General features: G+C 41.3%; 1 protein-coding gene across 1 annotated transcript in view; it reads right to left on the bottom strand.

The window, feature by feature from the left end:
- Nucleotides 1-12,208: 12,208 nt before the first annotated feature.
- SLC35F1 (solute carrier family 35 member F1) overlaps nucleotides 12,209-23,848 on the bottom strand; it is a 290,981-nt gene continuing 279,341 nt past the window's right edge. Inside the window, exon 8 of the mRNA XM_080664512.1 lies at nucleotides 12,209-15,542. Within this exon, the coding sequence (XP_080520638.1) occupies nucleotides 15,318-15,542 (225 nt within the window). The 3' untranslated portion in view covers nucleotides 12,209-15,317. The remainder of the gene's footprint in view (nucleotides 15,543-23,848) is intronic.

Genomic DNA, 23,848 nt, shown 5'->3' with positions numbered 1-23,848 from the left:
CAATTCAGTACCATGGCAGGACGGTAATAATTGGCCTTTAGCACGAAAGATGATCTGTGTTTCAGACATTATTGTTTCTAAAATGTCACACTGTGCCGACTGTCAAGAGAATCTGGAAAGAATTCTTCAATAAGGACATTTCGTATCATGTTCAGGACAAACCCTTATTATTTCAGGTAATTTTTTTTTTGGCTAAAATTATTTTATTTGAAAATAAGTTTGATATTGACAGGGTTCAGAACATGCTGCTACCCAGAACATGCCGCCTTGCTCTACTGAGTATTTTATGCTGAGGAGTTTGAGAAAATGTCAGAAGCAAGAAGGTCTTTCTCTCTGACCCTCTGCCTCCCTCTCCCCCTGAAGCAGGTCATGGACCCTCCTGTGAGAAGTGCTCTCCCTCCACCCGCAGGAGAGGAGCATTGTTATCTCTGAGATGGAGGGAGGACAATCCAAATTAACAGGTCTTCCTTACGTTCCTCAGTCTATTACTTTCAGCTCATATACCCTTGTCCTATGACATTTCTCCACAACTGTCCGCTCTCCGTCTAATCTAGCATAAAAACTCTCAGGTTTCACCATCCTCCATTCTCCATTTCTTTATGAAGGCTCCGATGTCCCATAAAACTTATTAAACAAATATTAAATCAATGTGTGTGCTTTTCTCCTGTTAATTCATCTCTGTCAGTGTCATTTTCAGACCCAGCCAGGGACTCTAAGAGAATCAAGGAAAACTTTTTCTTCCCCCATAATATCAAGGGTTAGTTCATGTTTTATTAAACAAAAGCTTAGAATCCATTACCACCAGGTTCAAGATAAGTAAATTTCTGATTTACATTTTTATTTATTTATTTATTTTGCAATCTAAGATTCTAGCTGAATAATTTATTTAAGAGACAGAGTTCATTCTCATTGTTGTCTTACTTCATATTTTCCACACGGAAATGTTTGCCTCATCCATAAAGACTATTCACCTTTGGCCCAGACTCGGATAAATGGCCATGGGTCTCTCCATCCAAAGTCACTCATTCACCTCCCTGTATATATGTGAAGGACTGAATATTTTTTGTGATCATGGTATCTCCCCTGCCAGGTAAGTATAGGGCTGAATATTTTTCAATATGCAATTTCTGATTTTTTTTAAAAAATGCTTCCTAGTGATTGTTTGTAAGGTTTTGTTTTTCAAAGATATCTAAGGTGGTTTCATAAATGCTGTTGAAATTCTACCTCAAAGAGCCAGAACCTTCCCAATGAATTACTCTTTCTCCTTAATCTAATCAGAGTCAGTTTCTGTTACTTCAGAAAATAAACACACCCAAGTGCTTAATATTCTTTCCAGCCTTACAGAATTTATACTATAGTGGAGAACATGGTAACAAAACAAATACAATAAGGTGTTATTTTAAATAGCGAGAAGTGTCCTGAAGAAACTAAACCAGGGTAATGGAAAAGAGTGAGACTGAGGTGAGGGGGAGTCAAGTGGCCCTTTGCGGAGGGAGCATTGAGCTGCAACCTCAGTGGGAAGCACCAGAGCTGTGCTGATTGAGGGACGAGCACCCCAGGCAGATGGACATCAGGGCCTCAGGTGGGAATGAGCTTGGCTTGTTGGAGAAAGAGTCAGGTGCCCATGTGGTGGGTGAGTGAGGGCAGAGCGGAAAACATGCCGTTGTCAGCTTGGCAGCTCCAGGTCTTGGGTGTCTATTCTAATAGCCATGTGGAGAGTCTGGAGGGGTTTGTGCAGGGAAATGACAGGATGTAATTTACATTTTTATAAAACTCTCAGTGTAGAGAATGGATTGTAGGGAGAGCACTTTGTTGGCAGTTTGCATAGCTCAGGACAGAGAGGGCTTGCACTGACTGGGGTGGCAGAAGCAACTGTGACAAGCAGTCAGAATCAGGTCAAGCCAGAGGATGACGACACCAGCTGGTGGGCTGGATGTAGTTGCTAATGAAAAGAACAAAATCAGAGAAGAATCTGGCATGTTTGGCCCAGTAACCAGGGAGGTGATGGTGCTATTAAGTGAGATGGGGAGGAGCATTTTAACTTTTTTTTTCTAATCTCCAGATTAGAGGAGAAACAGATTTGGGGGAATCATGAGTCTTGCCTTGGACACAAGAGGCCTAATGGACGAGGGGAGTTGGAGCAGGCAATGAGAGGTCTGGGCTGGGGATGCAAACAGGTGCATCGTCAGCATGAAGCTGGTGTTTCAATCAGTGAGGGTGAGTGTGGATAAAAGGAGAAGCAAACTAAGAGCATGACCACGGGGAGCTCTAATGTTTAGAGTTGTGGGAGGAAAGAAGGACCCAGTGACCATGAAGGAGTGTTCCACCAGATCCAGGGGAAAGGCGTGTTTCAAGAAGGCAGGCTGTGCTAAATGCAGCTTAGCGGCTAAGCAGAATACAAGTAAAGAAATAACCATAGCCCAGCCAGCGTGGCTCAGTAGTTGAGCGCTGACCTATGAAACAGGAGGTCACAGTTCGATTGCCCATCAGGACACATGTCCGTGTGCAGGCCTGATTCCCAGTGTGGGGCATGCAGGAGGCAGCCAATCAGTGGTTCTCTCTCATCATCGATGTTACTATCTCCCTCCCCTTCTCCCTTCCTATCTGAAATCAATAAAAAAATATTTTTTTAAAAAAGAAACAACCATAGAATGTGGCACAGATAAGATTCCTGTGTGGGAAGGGTGCCCTGGGGGACCCGTGCTGCCTCAGCAGGTGGAAATGGAGCCCGGTGCAGAAGTCCGGGACATTGCCTGGGACTACATCTTTCTATCTCCAGAGCAAGTTACTATTTCTTCCGTTGGCTGAGGAATGTTTAAATTTTTTTCTAATCTCCAGACCAGCTGCTGCTGTTGGTGCTGCACAAAGGAATCTGCCCGTCACCTTCCCCACATCAAAGAGGAGCCATGAGTTGGTTGATTTCTCATGCTAGTTGATTTACTCATTACAATTTAACCCATTCTCTACTTGGACACAGAGCTTCTTTATTTCTCTCCCAGGTGCTTCTTATCACTGGATTCTTGCGGGTAGCTCCCCCAAAGGATCCATCAACCTGAACCCTTTCTTAAGATACCATGAGACACTGAGTACAATAGTATATTCTGATGTCTTTGGAGTCAGGCACACCTGGTTTTGAATCCTGGCCTCGTCACTTTCTAGTTATGTAAACTTGGCCATTTTATAAAACCGATCTCTGACTCCATTAACTCATCAAAAAATAACCGGAGTACACTTGACAATCCACCTCATAGGGTTGTCCTGAAGATTAAATGAATCAGTCACCCAGTGCCTAGCACACAGTAGAATTAACGAGAGTGGTTGTAGCTAGAGCTACACAGACATCTACAACAGATTCAAAGGAAATGCATTGGCGCCCCTAAACATTTGGACCAGGAAGCTTCAAGACTGATGGCAAGCAAAGAGTCTCTAATGGAAGCGACCCTGAGGTCTGACACTTGCAGCTGAGTTTCAGCCTCCCTTTGAAGATCTTGCACTGAATATTGCTGCTCCACATTATCACCCAAATGAAATGTCAATACCAGAGGACAAGGGCTTGATTTTTATAAAGGGAGCAACTGGATTTCTCCTGGAGATGCAAATGGAAAGAGGTTTGGGCATTGTCCTGGGCTTTCGTTTGTCCAGCTGAAAAGATCAGACGATGGAAGTGAATCCTAAGCACAGTTCTAGTTGCCTTCAGGAAGGAAGAAGGTAGCCTAACTGCTTTGTTCTCCGGCTTCATCTCACTCGGAGCAACATGAACCATGGCATGCTGGGCAAAATCAAGGTCTTTGGCCTTGTTCTTAGCTGCGCTTAGCTTCCCAGAGAAATCGTGGAGTCCAGAGTTCACAGCTTTGATGGAGATTGACAGCCGGGATAAGATGTTCAAAATGATGAACATAAGAGGAACACATCCATTTAAGGTGTAAATAGACATAGTTAGCTACTAGATCAAGTTGCAAAGGAGTAGAGGTAGAGGGATTTTGAAATTTCCTTCCTTGGAGAAAATCATCACCTAGCGCATGTAACTGAAATAGGACTTAATCTATAAGCAAGTGGCTGAAAGGTGGCCTCAAGTTCCCAAGTAGAAATAGGTTTGGGAATCCCCTGTGGTGAGTCCCAATAGGGGCATTATCAAGAATAACTATGAGCTAATTGCAGTTACTTGAGATTCTCTTCCTACATCTTGACTTTGCCTCCATTTGGGCACATAGCTTTGCTGGCACCTGTTTTATGTCTGGGTTGAACATGTGAGCTGCATTAGGTCTATCAGGAATCCTGTCCACACCTGTCCACTTGTTAAAGAAGATCAGTCAAGCCCAGACCCTCGGTTGGTACAAAATTTCCATTTGGTTTGATTTGGAGGCCTAACTTTATTGCCTTATTTTTCAGAGTTTCTTTTCTAAAATTAATAATTTTATTTATTTTTCTGTGCTTCTAAGGATGAAGCTTATAAGAAAAAATAATATTCAGTTTATTGTAACAAGGGTAGCAGAGAATTATTTGCTATATATTATCTCCACACTATTCTACCTGGTCATGATTTCCTTCCAAGGATGTTCCCTTGGATAAATTAAAAAATAGTGCAACATTTTTTCCTGAAATCTTGGAAGTAAAAATACAAGAGAAAGAGAAGTTAAAGTAGGTAACTACCCCACTGAAGAAAATGGACTTATTCTGCAGAAAGGATGGCATGAACCAATTCCACCAGCAGCAAAACATTTCACGGTGTTTTGCTAATGTGGGAATCTTGATGTGTTGACAGGTAAGGACATTAGAAAAAATAATAATTTTTAAATTTTTAGAACCATAATTTGACATTTAAGTCATTGCTATTTAGGACCCAGATTGTTTTCATTGCATGATTATGCAATGTGATATTAAAAATCTAATTCTATTTTCTAAAACAAATATGCATACAGCCAAGAGACAGTATCTGAGATATGATCATTCATGCACGGTAGAGTTTTCTCCTTTTCTTAAATGGCTTTAAAGACAAAAGCTCAAATGTAGTTAAGTTCTAAAGTAAAGAAAACCATTTCCCTGAAATGCTCAAAGAAATCAGCCATCAAGAATGAACTAGTGAAGTAGAAACTCCAGGCAGAGAAGATGCAGCAAATGTGGAATGCTGCTGGGAAGCTGTGAGTCATCTCAGGAGGGATAGAGAGAAATAATACGATGGCAAAAAGCCAATGCTAGTGCATTCTCATTGGAAACAGGCAGGAATTTTGCTCTACTCTGAAAAAGATATTCTACTTTATCACAATAATGCAAATACTAAAATCGCTTAGGGAAAAAACCAAGATGGCGGCATAAGGTATACATCTGTATGTGCTGCCTCTCACAACCACAACAAAACTACAACTAAAAGAGAAAATGTCTAGCACCCAGAACCATGGGAAAGCTGGCTGAGTAGAAGTTCTACAACTAGAAGGAAAGAGAAAAGAGCATTGAGACATGCACAAGCGCGGAAAAGCTGAGGTACGGAGGCGCGCAAATCGGGCTGGTGGCTGGCGGCTGGGAGCGCTGTTTTTTTCAACCTGAAGGGAGACACAAGCTCCCGATTACTCTGAACTCCAGTTTCCGGCTAGACTCTGGGGACCCAGACACCTACGGGGAGAAATTGGACTGTCTGCCATCGGGTCGGAAAGTGAGAGTGGCTTTCTTGCAGAGGTGCATGCAGGAATCATTGTTTACTGCACTGGGGCATGGAGCGCGGGGACACAGAAACTTGGAGACCCAGAGAAGGTTGACTGGCAGCCATTGCTGTTAGCCACACCCTAGCCTAGTGATTCCCTGAGAACCCACCCCGTCCAATTTACAAACCCACCCAAGCTCTGTGCAGTGGACTTTGCATATATATGGCCTGCCCTATCACAGCTTAACCTAACAAACTGCAGCTCTAGTCAGACAGCTCCAAAACCTCCAAACCCCAAGCAAAGAGGAGAAAACTGTAGTTCTCGCTGTAGCTCCTGCTGGGTGGCCTCAGACAGTAGCTGCTCTGCACCCCACTGGAGATCCAGAAGCCAGTGTACCTAGTGGTCAGTGTGAGACACCAGATTTCAACTCCTCACATCCATAAGTGGCACATTCAAGAGGCAGACTCAGTGAGCACCAAAGCCCCACTGAAACAAGTCCTGCCCCATAAGCGTGTCTCCAGCACAGCAGTTCTTCCATTATAGATACAGCGGGTCCTCACAGCCAGTTGGCCTGGAGGTCAATTCCTCCCAGTGTACCAACAGCAATCAAGGCTTAACTATAACAAGACTTTGCACTCAGCCCACAAAGGGGTGTACCAAGAGCGTCCACCTCAGGTGATAGGGGAGGCTGAACCACTGGGCCCTATAGGTCACCTACCACAGAAAACCACCCCATTAACACAGGGAAGCAGCCAAAATGCGGAGACAAAGAAACATGTCACGAATGAAAGAATTGGAGGAAAGCAAACTACTGGACATAGAGTTCAAAACCACATTTATAAGGTTACTCAAGAATCTTCTAAAAACCTCTGAGGAACTTAGTGAGACCTTTAAGGATCTTAATGAGAATGCCAAAAAAATGGAAAAGGACCAGTCAGAAATTAAGCATACACTGTCTGAAATAAAGAATATACAGAAATTCAACAGTAGACCAAAGGACCCCAAGAATCAAACCAAAGATTTGAAATGTGAGGAAACAAAAAACACCCAACCAGAAAAACTAAAAGAAAAAAGATTCCAAAAATATGAAGATAGTGTAAGGAGCCTCTGGGACAACTTTAATCATACCAACATCTGAATTATTGGGGTGCCAGAAAAAGAGAGAGAGCAAAATATTGAAAACGTATTAGAAGAAATAATGACAGAAAACTTTCCCTACCTGGTGAAAGAAATAGACTTACAAGTCCAGGAAATGCAGAGAACCCCAAACAAAAGGAATCCAAAGAGGGCCACACCAAGACACATCATAATTAAAATGCCAAGGGCAAAAGACAAAGAGAGAATCTTGAAAGCAGCAAGAGAAAAACAGTTACCTACAAGGGAGTACCCAAATGACTGTCAGCTGATTTCTCAACAGAAACTATGCAGGCCAGACGGGAGTGGCAAGAAATATCAAAGTGATGAATGGCAAGAACCTACAACCAAGATTACTCTACCCAGCAAAGCCATCATTTAGAATTGAAGGTCAGATAAAGAGCTTCACAGACAAGAAAAAGCTAAAGGAGTTCATCACCACCAAACAAAGGTTATATGAAATGTTGAAGGCTACTCTTTAAGAAGAGGAAGAAGAAGAAAAAGGTAAAGATAAAAATTATGAACAACAAAATGACAACAAATACATGCCTATCAACAAGTGAATCTAAAAATCAAGTGAATAAAAAATCTGATGAACAGAATAAACTGATGAGTATAATAGAATCAGGGGCATAGAAAGGGAGTGGACTGACAATTCTCGGGGGGAAAGGGATGTGAGGGGTGTGGGAAGAGATCGGACAAAAATCTTACACCTATGGATGAAGACAGTGGCGGGGGGTAAGGGCATGGGGTGGGGTGGGGAATCAGGTGGAAGGGAGCTATGGGGCGGAAAAAGAGGAACACCTGTAATAATCTGAACAATAAAGATTTATTAAAAAATAAAATCGCTTAGTACATAAAGTCTATTTCGTTACAATGTCAAGAATCAAGAAAAGGAGATTGAATTACAAACAGAACTAATATATTCAATCAAACAATAAAGAATTAGAAGAGCACTTCCACTGAAAAATACCCCCACTAATCCAGCAGTAGTGGGTGGTGGCCCCCCAGAACCCTAGAATGATCAGCAGCATTCATTCCTCAGGGAAAGCAGGGGCACATTTTGCTTTTAAAATTTCAGCTTCAATATCACCTCTTGCTTGATGACTTTCCGCCCCCCCCCCCCCCGCCCCACATCCTTGCATCACAAGGGCCACTTGACTGAGTGGTTCATGTTGTCCCAATAGTCAGGAGGAACACAGAAGCTCTGTCACCTCAAAGTCACGTCTGGCCTTCATTCCATGGCAGGTGACTTGTTTCCCACAGGCAGCAGCCTCACCAAGGACACTGACCTGCCATTGGTCATTGGAGAATATAGGAGTGACAGCTAGTGGGCATCTGGAGGTAGGACATCTCCCCATGCAAACAGTGAGTTCTCAGTCCTTGGGCAAGCAGCTACAGACGGGTCATTGCAACTTTTAGTAGTTTATCTGGATCTAGGAGTCTCATGGGCAATGCTGGCCCCAAGATCCCTCTTACACTTGTGTGTTGAATAAGAGGAGCAGAGGGACATTTCCTGTTAGCAAATGTATCTGATAGACTCAATCCAGAAAGGCGAAGGCAGTTCCTTGGATACATACCAGGTGCTTTTCCTTTCTTTTCTCTTTGGAATTCCATGTTCAAAGGAGGTTGGAATTTGGGATCCTCCTAAGGACCACTTAACCAAGCCGCCCACCAAGCTGCCCAGCCCCTTAAATGGGAAGGATGTGCACTAGGTCTCTGACTGGATTCCAGCGGTCACAGAGCAGCTTCGTTAACTGGGGAATCACACACGGTGCGTTATCCACTTGTGAACTTTGTCAGTAGTGAGCAAAGCTATAGCTTCTCTAGGCAAAACTTATTGCCTTCAACTAAACATCTCCACACTTACATGTCATAAAACGACTTCAGATTTTGAATGAAATGATCTCCAATGTTCCCTGCAGCTCTCCAATTCTGTGTCTAAGATTATGACTGAAATGAAAATTAACTTCAATGTGTCTAAGATTATGACTGAAATGAAAATTAACTTCATTGTTGTTTGGCAGTCATGATTATAAATTGAAAACTGAATGCCAACTGAAGCCCCAGTTTTCAACTCTGATACCAAACTCTCCACATTAAGTTGTCCTCTCCTGACAATTTTCCTTTTAATTAAAATGCAACCTGATGGGCAGAGTCATGGGGCACATAACGAGGTTATGTGATTCACTCAACCTTCATATGCATGTGTGACCTATTTAACGTTTAAAATCCTATTTAATGCCAAAAACTACATTAGAGAATTCAAACAAAAGCTCACAGGGAGTCCCATAATGAGACTGTTTTGATTATTCCAGTGATTAGCCGCTTTCCTCTCTCTTTAGTAATTTCATTTAGTAAAGTAGTCATTTTAAGAACAAGTAGATTTTCGTTATTGCTTTTTTAGTTTGCTGTGAAATTGGCAGGTGGCCAACAATCTATAAAACTGCAGTTATGTACTATTACTTAAAGTTTGTCAAACCTCTTCGGGGAGCATGAAAAGAATCCCCCTGCCCATGAAGACAAGGCCAAGATAGGCACGAATAAGACCCAACACTGCACAAACCTAGGTATCACCCCATGTTTCAACCTTTTAATGCCAGAAATGGCATTAGTGGACAGTGTTAGGGGAAAAGGTAGGTGCAGAATTGCAGAATGGTTTTCATCCTCTGTCACAAGGCAACTGCTCTTCGAACTTAGGAGTCTACTTCTTCCTCCCATGAGGAATATGCATTCATTCATAAATGCATTTATTTGTCATTCAGCATTTCTTGAAGTGTATGTGTTGGCTTCTTATGTAATTTATTTCTAAATAATTCAACCAGTGATGCCTCCTTTATTTTAGCCACACGTTTCTCTGTTGCTCTTACTTTTTTACACATTTAGCAATGAAACAATGGTGAAGATGTTCAAGATACTAGCATTGGAACTCTGCTCACTTTTCTACCACTCCTGGCTACAGATGTTTCCAAGGAGAAGGTCTGAGCAGAAAGATGAGAACCCAGGTGGGGTCTGCCATCCATGAATAAGATCCAGTAAGAACAGCTTCACCACCTTGGATACATAGATGGTCCCCTTCACCCAGTTTCACCTCAGGCAGCGACATCTAGTGGCAGGAAGACATGGCTTCCATTGTGCTACCAATTTCCCATGGTGAGGGGAGGTGCAGGAATATCTTTTAAAGGCAGGGTGACCACACTTCCAGGTTCGCCTGTGATAGTCTGGGTCTATACCTGTTGTCCAGACATAATTATGAGTAATGCCTGCTTTCAATCTACTAGTAAAAGTGTAAAGAGATTGGATAAGGATTACACAGCTCACCTAATGTCCCACTGTACCTCTCCCACCTATTAGGTGACTTAACACATTTTTAGTCAGTGCTAAAGTGAGGTAATAAGTTCAGGAAGAACACTCCCCATTATGTAAAATAATATTTATCTATCCTGAAATTATCCTCCAAGCATTATGGGATAACTCCCAGCTCTAATGCTGGACCCGGTGAACAAACTTGTTTTCATGCTTTTAGAGGTTTAGTCTTATTCACACCAAGCCTTTGTCTATCCAGATGAAAGCCCCTAATTTTAATCTATTCCAAGAGATCTCCTCCCTCTGATCATTAGTTTTCCTTGTTAATCAGGCTTCAGTAGTGTTTGGAGGCAACTTGTCCGCTGTCTGAAAAGTAGCACACAATGGCCTGTCAGGCACTAATGAAAGGCCATCTGGTAGGTGTGGGCTTCCCAGCTGTATTCTATCTTTCTGAATTAAACATTTTTGTCCACATAGAGAATAAAGGGCAGAGAAACTGTCTAGGTGGCCCTTAGTGAGCCCTCTATCTATGCTTGCAAAAGAAAAGAGACAAAAAGGAAAAGGAAATCAAAGAAAAATGACAGAAAGGAAAAAGGAAGACCAGTGTACATAATTAGAAAGCAATTTAATAAAATCAGAAGCACAATTCACAAGTAAAAAGAAGAACTTTTTTTTTTTTTTTTAATATCCCAGGGCCAACCAGAATGGCCAAACATATTAAGGGTTTGTAAAAAATTCAAGTGTGCATTGAAGTGAAACCAATGATTTCTTCCTTTCCAAGAACAGGAATTTTACAGAAAAAGTACTTGAGAGTAGGAGGAGGAAAAAGGGACCATTTTGTAATAGAATACCCTCCCACATTGTGTTTCTGATTCAGAAATTAGAGTACATTAAAAACAAGATGTATGAGTGCCTTCCATGTGCACGGTATTTTTCCCTAGGCGCTGAAGATGGATAAGCTGGATCTGATGTCAGTTCCTGTTATTTCAGACATTACCATTTGCTTTCCTATGGAGCATCAAGGCAACATAATAAATTACAACTTTCCTGCTGAATTTTACTTGTTTCTCCTTTTCTTTCATGGTAATAGTCACACAAATCATTCCAGTGCTGCCTTATCTTACCTCTGCAAGAGCTTCCAAGCATTTAGGAAACCCAGTTCTTTCTCTTAAGAAAACGATAATTCACTGGGAAACAGACTAAACATGACTTACACATTTAGTATGTGTATCACTTGGACCTCGATCATTTAGGATTGCTGGGCATTTGAACACAGACTGGGTGGAAGTTCAACTGTATTTCGTCTTTGATCTGATAGTTTACTAAAAAAACAAAAAGCAATAATTTAGAGAAACATTTACATTTTTTCAAGGAAAAACTCCTTTTAACCTGTGAGTCACATGTTTTCAAGCGAATTATTTCTATGAAGTATATACTGTTCTAACTATTTATAAAAGCAGATTACGATGGATCTCAACTTAAGAACACTTTATAAAGGATCCGTGTGCTGCTGTTCCTTTTGTCCTGAACAATGAATGTATTTCTTTTAAAAATATTTTAAATGTGGAACGTGGACACAGTCTTTTGGGCTCACCCAATTTTTGAAGTCTCATTGTGAACAAGAAGAGCAAGAACATGACATTGATATACAATCACCTCCAAGTACTTAAGGGGTTGCTGGGCAACTCCACTTGGTGGGGGAGGGGCGATGCTAGCGTGTGAGTCCTGAGCAGGAACCCCAGCAGTCCTGCTGTATAAATATCCTGCCCTGGAAGAATGCTCACCCAAGGGCAGCACACACAGAACGTTCCTGTTGATGAGAAACTGTTTCTTGGGGGTAAACGGTATTGTCCTACATGCGTTTTAAATGTGGGCCAAGAGGCTGCAGCCCCAGAGCCTTTGTAAGCATCCAGATAAGTAATTAATTTTGCAAATCACAAACATGTTCAATTTGGCTCTTTGAAAGTACAGTTCTGAGGACAACTGTGCCCTTCCTAATTTGGAAATATTTTCTTTCTGGTTTTTATTTTGACATGTTCCCTGCTATCGACTTTCGTGCTATTTCTGGCCTCCCACGGGAGCTGCTTCCAGGGTCGTCATAGTGCAGACAAACACTCAAGAAAACCAAGAGCTCAGAGCTTTCATAAAGCATTTATTTTTATTTGAAAACATTATACAGGCATTACATTGCCACAGCCAGTCCGTAGGGGAGCATGCAAATATCAAAAAATGGAGAGTTTGCTCAACTTACAGGTGTAAATTTCTTTCTTTTCTTTTCTTTTCTTTTTTTTTCTTTTGGTTCGTATTTTCCATTTGCAGTGTCTGGATTAGTGTGCTTTGTTATGTGGCTTGACAATAGAATCCTACCCATGGGGTAAAATCTGTACTGGTAGCTAGCTGGGGACTACTAAGTGGTTATAAATCATAACAAACGCAAAACAAACAATACTACACGCTTCTCAAAAGGTTAATAGCACACGTTAGCAATATCTAAACTAAACATGGAAACATTTTCATGGGACACAGTGGTGCAAAGTTTTCTATTGCTTGGTCTACCTGGTTGTGAATTTCAGAATTTAAAGATGTGAGAAGACGTGACCAAGGCAAGCTCTGTCGCCAGTGCAAGTTTTCGTTGAGGCAGTGAGAACCTCCACTCATCTCTAGGTGGGGTTCAGGAAAGCTGTGATTCGCTTGTCCAATCAAATTCTGTACGAATTGCTAGTCTCATTCATGGAGGAGGGTGGGGTGATGCATTGAAAAGCTGAACTTTTTGCTGGTGTCTACTGAGGTTATGACATTTCAGAAATGAAAACAGCTAGAGTTAATGTCCTACACCCATTTCCCACCCCACTCCCAAAGGATAGATGTTTTTATACAGAAAAAAAGTGTGTTTCCTGCTATCATTTTTTGTTCCAAAGAGTTGATGGGAACTCCGGATCTCAGACAATTCAGTGTGATCAGCCTTTCTAAATGGAGACAAACCAACACTGTGAGGTTCCCCAGGGGCATGAAAGTCTTGTGTATAAGGACACTGGATGATAAAGCGTATACAGGGAATTCACCTTAACATTCACACTTGGTTTTCATACAGTGGAGTCAATTGAAATATCCTAGAAAATAATTCAGATGGCAACTTTCAGCCATCCACTGATTGCCAAACCTTTGTGAAATTTAAATTTTAAAAAAAGATTCCCAGTCCATTGAGTCGACTAGGAAAATTTTCAGCCACTTATTTCTCCTAAGATTTTACTAAGCATCTACAAATTAGTGTCACACAAAAAATGAATTAAAAAAGGCTAAAACATTTGGCTTAAAATAAATACTAAAAATGCAATAAATCAAGCAAATTATGCAAACCAAAGGAATGTAAACACAAAAATAAAACCACAGTCTTTAAAGGTCTTCAGATCTGAATGGATGAAATACTGAGAGAAAGGTATTTAATTGGTTTTAAAGGTAGCGGAAAGCAGACATTGGCAAAGCTGTTTTGACTTGACGTAGTTTTCACATTGTTGTTGTTTTTCCCCCCCAGAGAAAATAAAACATGTTTCTAAAGGGGCTGGACACAGATGCGCACAAGATCTGCATATCAGAAAAGGTACTTTTTCTTCTCCATTTGCAAGGGCTGGACTACCCACGCCCAGAGTAGAAGGCAGGCGGAGGGGCCGTGAGTGCTGACTGACAGCATGGGGTGCTTTTGCCTTCCTAAGGAGGCCTCGCTCAGGCTATCTGGGAATCCCGACTAGGCTGCCATCTGTCCTTCTGCCGTACAGAGACCCCTTTGGTGTTCTGCTTTCCTTGCTTAAGATTCATTGATTTTAATTGCCCAAAGTTTTATAAGCATTTACTTTTCCTTTACAAACCCTGTAACTTTATTAAGGATCTTTTTGAATGATAGTGAAGCCAGCCAGATGTAAAGACCATTTCCCATACTGACACATAGAATCTATTTCTAAATCATAGAGATGTGCGGTGGTTCTTATTTCCTGTGTTTGGAAAAGGGCTAATTTAAGGGCCCTTTGAACAGAATTAGAGTAGTGACATATCCCTCAGAGCCTTATCAGGACCTTGTAATATTCTCTGTCTCCATAAGAATGCTAAGTTGATATAGTCTGTTAATGAATGGATGCCAAATATGACTGACATGCCAGACTTTCTCATGGGTGACATCTTTACCACCACAAAGTGGCCAGATCAGTGGAGCTTTGTCAGAGACTGCTCCATTCCATATCAGCACCTTGACTTTGTCTGGAGGCCACAATAAAGGTAGCTGCATGCTTGTGTATTTCAGAAGGGGTGTCACACAATTAAAAGGACAGAGGACCATGGCTTTTGCCAACACCTTGATTAATTTCCATATCACTAAAGATAATCTAGGGGAAAAGAGAAAAGCAAATCTATTTTTTGAAGAGAGGATATAGGAAGAGGCAGCAGGATTTTAAAAAATATATATTCCCCTAAACATACATTATATTACTCCCGGGGTTTCCCATAAGCCACAGAAATGGAACATTCCTTATCCCGTTATTTCAGAGACTTGAATGGCATTATCTAAGGTGGCACAACAGAAAGACAATGGCCGGGAATAATCAGAGATCAAAATATAAAAAGGCGATATCTATTCCTAGAATAGAGAAGTATATGGTCAGTTGCCCCTCCCCACAAGGGTCACAGCAAGAAATATTTATTGAGCAGACAATCCAAAAGTAACAGAGGAAACCGTGAGCCACCAAGTCCCCAGGATAGGGACACTTCTCAGGGTGGGGCTCCTGTGGCCGGCAGCACTCATAGACTGTGCACACAAAATGAAGTATGATTCTTAAAAAGTGACTTGCTATAGAAAAGTGGGATTTATGTAAACTACATGTGGGTGGTCTGGCAATAGTTTCCCTCAAGTGTACAAAACATCCTCCTGAAACTAGGCGTTATAAGAGCAACGACAATAATCCAAGTGATAATAGTAACAGTTGCTTTTGATCCAAAAATGTTCACAGTAATTAATGCAGGGGCGTTGTGATCTGGATACACACAAGCGGGGCATCTCTCCAAGTCAGGTGGGCCAGAGCCTGTCTCCAGTGATGCTTCCTAGCTTGTGCCTTTGACAGGCTTTTGGATTTGCTACCTTGCAGTCCACCCGTGTAAACTGCACCTGATAAATACCTTTCTCTATGTACAATACAGAGATGATGGGCGAACGCGTGGCCACTGAGTTGTGCTCAGTGGGCGGGGGAGGGCCTCAGCCTAGGCCACACGGACGTGGGGCTCCTCTTCGGTCTCCTGGCCCAGGCTGGTGTAGGTGACCGAAGGCTCCACCTGAGCTGTGGCTGGTAAGTCCACGACAGGTCCCGAAGGGTTGCGGAACTGCTTGTACACCCGGGGGTCCTGGGCTATGTACGTGGAGGTGGAGGAGTAGAGCACCAGCCCGATGAGGATGGTGAAGAAGGACAGGAGATAAAGTCCTGAAAACTAAGAAACACCACAGCAAGTTAATCAGCATTCAGAGGGGAACCATTTATACATTAAAGAAGCACAGGGAGGCCCAGGTGGACTCGCTTCCTCTTAGACCAGGCGCTTGATGAGCGGGTCAATGCTCTTGATGGAGGTTAATTTGCTCTTCCTAAACTGCCTTGCTCTTATTGAGTCTCCTTATATTTTTTTTCTCGACTCTGTGGCTAACACAGAGGAACACTTAGCTAACTATCCCTAAAATGCCTGAGTACTGGATGTGGGAGAGCTAGTAAGCACAAATTAAAACACATCAGGTTAAAAGCCAAAAATCTCCAGTATCGCTCAACAAAGAGTGGGCTGTTGTTGGCTTCATTAAACCCAGCAGAAACATAGATATTCCATTTGATGTTGTAATGAAGCCATGAACACCAGATCCCTCCCTGACACAGCTCCCTGGGCACTCTCATTTCCCCTAATCCAATTCACACTCTGTTATTTGACTATCTTTGCATTAGATTATCCTTGGGTGGAAAAAAACTATAGCGTTCCATTCTTGACCCCCTAACCTAAAAACAAAACCAAACAGGGTTATATCTATAGAATTTTGCTTCCTAAATTCCTTGCTTGACAGTTGATAGAGTTTTGTAATAAAAAACAACAACAGAATAATGGTTCATACAAGTGCCCAAGAATTTACATATCTGTTAAAAACTACCACTTCTGAACCTTCTTGAGTAGTTACATGGGTAGAATCTACTTGAGTAATTACTGGGGAAGAGTGAGGTGACAATATGTGCTGCCATTTCTGTAGTTTCTTTCATTCATTCACTACGTTCAACAAACAGTTTCTTCTCTATATCAAACGTTGAACTTTTTACTGGGAAAAAGAAATGGAAACATATGGTTGTTACCATCAAGGACTTAATAGTCTCAGTGGAGAAGCAGGGATATTATTGTCTAAGAATAATACAAGGCACTATGGCTGGCCAAATCTCATTTTAGTCCATAGCTATTATCCCCATCTTGACCACAGTCTGCATCCAAGGGAAAAAAGATCAATTTGATTTTCCTATTTTATTTTCTTATGCTCATATTCTAAAAGAACTAAAAACTGGTGGGAAAATAAAGGACAAAAGTCAATTGGAAGCTGGAAGAAAGGATAAGAGGAAAAGGATCCAGAAATCTACAAAGTAAGTTGCAAGATTACAATAAAGAGTTAAAAGATGGTTATAACAGGAAAGGCAGTTTTGAAAATGGCACAAAGAAAAGATAGTCCTGTGGCTAACGTTCCTGCCATGATGCTGGGTCTTTTCCTTTCTTCTTTTCCTTCTATTTATTTATTTTTTTAGCAGCAGCAAGATAGCTAAGACTAAAGGCCATTTTCTGATTTTCTTTCCAGAAAGGAAACCATATGATAATACTTCCTCAGATGGATTTATATGCAAGACTCAGCTTGTAACAGCTTCACTTAATTTGAAATAGTTAATAGGAAAAGAAGACCCCCTAACTCAGTACTGTTGTATATAATCTTACCCCTAAATGTGATTCCTAAAATTCTACACTCAAGAGATTCATCCTTAATCTAAAAGTTTGGTGAATGAAACGAATTTGTTCCTAATTTGACCATCATCTCAAATATTTTGTTAATGACTTGCATTTTCAAAACCTATACTCTATTTCCAATGCCTTTCCATTTAATTCATACAAAATTCCCTCTAAAACTGTCAAAATATTGATAGCATGGGGTTTTATATGGTAGAGACATCTTGGAAGTCACCCAAGAAATTTTATTAATAGACAGTAGAGAAAGCTTTCATTTAAACATTAGCCCACAAAAGGAGCAGTAAGGCCCAGCATTTCAATGAATCTGGATAAAAATTGAAAGTTAGAAATAGCAACAGGAAGGTTGGACTTGTTAAAAAGTCAGAAAAAGTTTCTGCTTATTTTCCTTTATAGATTGATAAGAAAACAATTTAATCAGGGCACCTAATAGGATGACCCTCAGTTCTGGATGCCACACTTACCCTGATAGAGCATCCCATTAAAAACAAACAAACCTAATCAATCTAACAAAAATTCTGTATATTCCCAGCTGTTTAACTTATCTGCAAAGAAATTCTCCTTTCAATTTCCCTAAGCAAGGAGAACAGGGGCTCCTCTGGAACTCTGACGGAGGACTGAGAGCCACCTCTGAGCTGCAGATAAGGCAAATTTCAGGTAGAGGCTCGCTGTCTCCATGTAAGAACATGGGCTGTTGTCTGGAGTGTACTTGCTATCCTCCCTCAGCCAACGGGAAGCGATCAGGAGATGCTGTATGTTCTGTGTTGCTGACACACTTCTGCCTGCATTTTCTCTGACTTGTAGCTTTGAGAAGCTGAGACAGGACGCACCTTGCATGACACTACCACACTGCACGCTCCGCTTACTTTGCTGCTGCCGTTGTCCACCGTGATGTGTCTCTTTGCTAACGAGGGTCAGAAAGCACCCAAGGTGCAAAAGAAGAAAACCTGTGTGTTGCCTAGGGCGATCTGACTGGGACACAGCCGTGGTCCAGAGGAGGTAGCATGAAGACTGAGAAGGCTGGACAAAGCTCTTTAACCTCCAGCTAGGGATGAAACTGAGCACTTAGCCCGCTGCTGCCTCAATATGATTACTCGTTAGCTAATGGGACATTCAGCACATCAATGAAGGACAGACCAAATTTCCATTTTAGCTTTGGTATTAAACTTCTGAGTTGAGTTTAATAAACTAATGACTTTAATGAGCCTACGCTTATACAAAGTAGAAAGCCACATGGTTTGAAAGCGATTTCAAAGTATATTTATAAACATATCAACTAGACTGTGTGAGGAAGAGAGCAATTTTCAAGGGCAGCTTTCCTTTTCTAGCTTGCCTAAGAAGATGACAGGGGTGAGCAGAGGTGCACACGGGCAAGCCTCACAGGTGGAAAGTGAAGGATGAAATGACTGTAGGTTAAAGCTCTACTTTTAGTGAATGTATGTACCCGCCACGCAGTATGGTGGGTCTGGCTTCTGTCTTGTCCTTATTTCCTGGGAGAGCACTTTAAAAAAGTTCCTCAATGTGTATGCCTGGGTGCAATGTGGCTTCTACAAGGTGCCTACTGTTGGACTCTGGTCACTTTTGCTCAATGACTTCCCTTGGGCCTATTAATGATCAGAACCAATTTTGTTTAAACAAATAATTAAAAGTAACATTTTATTTGAGCTCTTACAAAGAGATGTTCCACAGTTCCATCTGCAAAACAAAACAAAAAACAAAGATTCCATGGAAACAGAAACCATGTCACTCGTGAGGTAGAGGAAAGACCTGGAAAAGAGCAGTTGGTGAGGTCCCTGAGGAAAGGGGGGTACAGGGCTTGTGTAAAGCTCTTGGAGTTATCTGAGAAGTAAGAAGAGCAGTTGGTGAGGTCCCTGAGGAAAGGGGGGTACAGGGCATGTGTAAAGCTCTTGGAGTTATCTGAGAAGTAAGAAGAGCAGTTGGTGAGGTCCCTGAGGAAAGGGGGGTACAGGGCTTGTGTAAAGCTCTTGGAGTTATCTGAGAAGTAAGAAGAGTTTAGATCTAAGTTAGGTCTAACTTGGAGAACTAGAAGAAAAGATCAGAGAAAATACAGTTGGAAGGAGGAAGAAAACAAGGTCAAAGTAGAAAGAAAAAAGATACAGGTAAAGAAGTAGTTTCTCAACAGGTAGGAGGAAAGGGGGGTGCAGAACTCAACAACCAACAAAATAATGATTCTATTCTAAAGTGAGCCAGTATGTATTCTCTCTCTTTCTCAAATTTTTGTACACACACACACACACACACACACACACACACACACGTGAGAGCTGCTACTGCTCATGTGATAGAACCTGCCTTCTGAACTTTCCTGAGAAGAACCTGAGAAGAGTGAGGGAACATTACCTTGAAGGCTTCTCCTGTGTAACTGATAAGCCAGGTACACTGCCTTCAAGCGCTCCGGTGTTCCCAAGACTATCTCCGATGAAGGGAAGAAGGAAATAACCCAATATCTCAGACCATAGCTCAAAAGTAGCATCATTGCTAAAGTTTCAAAAGACGATCATCTTGCCCAAACAAGAGGGCTTTATTGGATATGAGCCCGACACTGAAAGAGGAATACCATTTGGAGACATGGTAATGGTAAGTGTTGAAACTAATTTCCGAACTGCATAAGGAAGCTACTCAGAAATGAATTTGAGGATATTTTTAAGTGTTCTTAGACATAGCTTTAATGTGGAGGTTTTCCACATACACAAAGGATATGTGGCTACAATGATTTCCTTTCTAGTTCTTATTCAAGAACTAGATATAATTAAGCTTTTCCACATTTTTTACTCTTTAGCAGAAAACATCTAGGAGGGAAGAATCTGGAAATCTGCAGACTTAGTGGTTGCTTCAGCAGTCAGTGCAACCAAAGCTGAGTCGAATGATAAAGGGCAGTGACTGGTCAGTCCCAAGGTTGTACGGCACAGGCTGGTAAATGTGAGGTTTAAGAGCTGTGGGAGAATTTCTGGGTAGGGAGACTGGCCTGGTATTTCAGCAGACAATTTATGCCTGGGGAAAAAAATTAGACTTTTAATTAAGTTTGTTTAAACTGTCCTGAATACTCTGCAATGCTTAAAAAATATTCTTTCCCACAAACTTCCATGCTCTGTGATATAAAATGCACATATAAAGATAATCAACGGGCACATATAAGCATGATTCTAGACCAAGAAGGAATAAATAAGCCCAATTCTGTCTGAAAAAAGAACCAGCTTACACAGTTCGGAAGTTCTAGGTAATAGAGTAGTTTGAAGACCCATCAGTAACTAAGTGAAATGCCAATTAAAAGAGTGAATCTTGGTATCATCATCATTTCATTAATGAAATGCAATGCTAGTATAGTGTTTCAAAGTCCAATTTTGAAGAAGCTGATATAAATGGATTTGGGGAGCCCAAGTTCTCTTGAGTGCCCACTTTACATATGGACTGAAGGGTCAACCCTTTGGGCAACAATCTAGGAAGGGGAAAAGCCAATCTGCTGAGTGTCCTGGGGTGGAAGGGAGAGGACAGCTCAGCAATTTCAACGCATCCCTCGGCCACCATGTGTGTCTCAGAGGGTTGTGGACCACACCCGGAGCTTGAGAGTGGAATGGTGGGGAGCAGAACCAGAGGAGGCTGTAAGTCAGGGCCTGGTTGGGATCTTGAGGCGAAAGGCTCTGCCTGATTTTGATCTATGGCTGCTGGGTCTGAGCCAGTTGCTATTCAAGGCAAGGAAACTAGACAGACCTGGCTCCGCAGAAATGCCAACATAAACAAGTTGATGCTCGACCTCCTAAACTGGGCTCTGCACTGAATTAACAAAATCATTTGTATTATTATTAAGAGTATTAAAAATGCAAAAGTTCTGCTGCTGTGTTTACTAAACTGAAAATAAATTGCCTGGAGAGGACAGAGCTTTTTCAAAGTTTTTAGATCTGCCTTGTACCTGCTCTGTCTCCTATTCTTGCCTCTTCTCATTTCTCCTCTTCTCTTTTCCCCATTTTTTTTTTAGAAGAAAAGGGATAAAGCTCTCTGGTTAAATATTGCAATATTTATTTCTCCTAGGTCACAGCATGGAGAATACCAAATGTGGGCATGGCACACACTCTACCATCAAACACCATAATCGGTTGTCTTTAAGGACCAAGAACACTTACCCCCACACCTCACCTCTCATTCTTTCTCCAAGTAGGAGTGAGAAAATAACCCCAAATTCATCTGAACTACAGAGAAAATAAATCAGCGAGTGCCCCAGTCAAAATACTAAATGGTCTCTTCATCCATATCAGAAAACCACAGCATGGCTCAGATTTAAATATTTGGGAAATAACCTATCCTCTAAACACTGCTTTGTTAAGGAGAGAAGCAGCAGCCAGGGTCCTTGCTGCTCTGTGTCCTGACGCTGTCACCAGGTACAGGCTGTACCCCCCACTGCCTTTCCCGTCTGATTTATGAGGCCTTTGGTTTGGTTTTCAAAACCAATTCATTTGGCAGCATAATTTGTGTAGTCAATCACATCTAAGGCCAATAAAGGTTTTTATCCCAGGCAAATATCTTCCCCTGTGGGTAATTTCACACATGAGTACAGCAACAGGGAGCTAAAAATGGATTTCTGCCATTATCTTTTATATGACAAACAGACATTTTCACTTGGTGTGATGAACTGATAGGATTCCTCGTTTGTGCAGATTTCTATTCTCTGTTAGTCCCACAAATGAAGACCATAAAGTCAAGCCTCAAGTGCAATAAAAGGGGACAACTCTATGGGAGTATTTAATTATAGGTTCAGTGACAACAAAGGCTGTGTGATGGCTCCTTTATGTCACCTTGCCATGCATCAGTCTTAGTATCAGGATTCAAAAAAGGGAATATATTTGTGTGCAGGGTACACTGAGCAGTGGCCTTCATGCCGTTTGGATTCTTGCATCACAAGATATCTATTTTCCTTCCACACAACACAGAGATACACACTGGGCTGGATTAATTTTGTAGGAGACTTAATATTAAGCTAGTGAAAGACAATTTATAGACGTGGTAGTGTTGCTGCTCAACACATCTCAGAGAATCCCGGCCGCAATACAATGGAATCAAGAGCTAGAAATGGGAGTGGCCCCACTCACTATCACCCCTAGTGATCCACTAGTGCAATTTTGCTTCCTGTCACTGCAACCTTATGCTTTGCTGATCTAAAAGTCTTAGTGCCAAAGACAGGAATGTTTCCACCGGAAAACACAAAAATTATTCCATGGAACTTCTGATAGTTAAGACCTTCTGATAGTTAAGACCACCACCCAGCCACTTTGGGCTCCTCATGCTTCTCAACCAACAGGTAAAAAGGGGGTTCTTGTTACTGTGCTGACATGGTGGGGTGATTGATCTTGGATACCAAGGGGAAAGTGGGCTGCTGTGTCACAATGGAGGTAAAGAAGAGTATATCTGGAATCCAAAAGATCCCATAAGCATCTCTAAGTATTACCGTGCCCTGTGAACAAGTCAGTGGAAAATTTCAACATCCCAATTCAGGTAGGACTATCAATGGCCCAGACCCTGCTCAATGAAGGATGAGTCACCTCACCATGTAACTAACCAATGACCAGCTGAGGACAAATATAATACAGAAAAAATAGTAGAAGAAGGTAGTTATAAATATCAGGTAAGTCACATGACCATTTACAGAAATGAGAACTGCAATTTTCATGAGTATTTGTACCTTATTTTGTTATGAATATATTTGTGTGTGTATGAAATAACTTTGTTTTCCCCTTTCTCTTACCCCCTTGCCATAAGATGTGTTGAGTTTTCATTAGAGTATTCAAGTATTGTTACCTTTACATCATAATATTTAAGTTACAGATATAAAGGAAAAGAGTCACATCCCCCAAGATGTGACTCTTTGCATCCTCTTCTATGGGAAATGTTAGTGTGTTTTCAGTTGTGTGCAGGATAGTTGTCTCATGTCAGACAAAACTGTGATCTTGTTACTGTCTTTATTTCAAGATTAAGTATGATTTAAAGAGATGGCTATATGGCAGAGCTGATAGACATACACTTGAGATAGTTAATTTTATTTGTCAACTTGGCTAGGCCACAGTACCTAGGTATTTAGTCAAACACCTATCTAGATGTTGCTGTGAAGGTAGTTTGCAGATGAGACTAACTTTAAATAAGTAGACTTTGACTAAAGCAGGTTACCCTCAATAATGTGGATGGGCCTTATCCAATCAGTTGAAGGCCTTAAGAAAAGCCTGAGGTCCCCCAAGAAGGAAGGAATTCTGCCTTTGGACTCGAGATGCAATACTAACTTTCCCTGGGTCTCTAGCTTGCTGGCTTGTCCTTCAGATTTAGAATTTGCCAGCCTCTACAGTAGCATGAGCTAATTCCTTACAATAAAAATCTCTATTTCTATAGATATATGGATATAAATACACACAAACACACACATGTCTTTCTGGCTATGTTTCTCTGAATAACCTAATACAATTGATGATTTTAAAAAATCTGTTATACAAGCTCTTGATGCTGATGTAAACTTTCATAACAATTTATCTCCGTGGCAAGTTTTAGAAATGGGGTGTTTAATGATCTTTCCCAGGAAATATCAAGTGGTGGTTCATAGTGTGGGTTTTAGAGTCAGAATTCTGGCATTTCATCTCTGTTTTCAATTTCCTTTTGTGATCTTGCACAAGTTTCTTACCTCTCCATGCCTCTAGTCACTCACCAGTTAACTAAGGATAATAGTAGTGTGTGGCACATAGTAAATATCCAGTAAATGTCAGCTATTG

This window comes from Plecotus auritus (assembly GCF_963455305.1).
Source record: "Plecotus auritus genome assembly, chromosome: 4".
Taxonomy (NCBI): domain Eukaryota; kingdom Metazoa; phylum Chordata; class Mammalia; order Chiroptera; family Vespertilionidae; genus Plecotus; species Plecotus auritus.
This window is presented reverse-complemented; position numbering and strand designations above follow the sequence as displayed.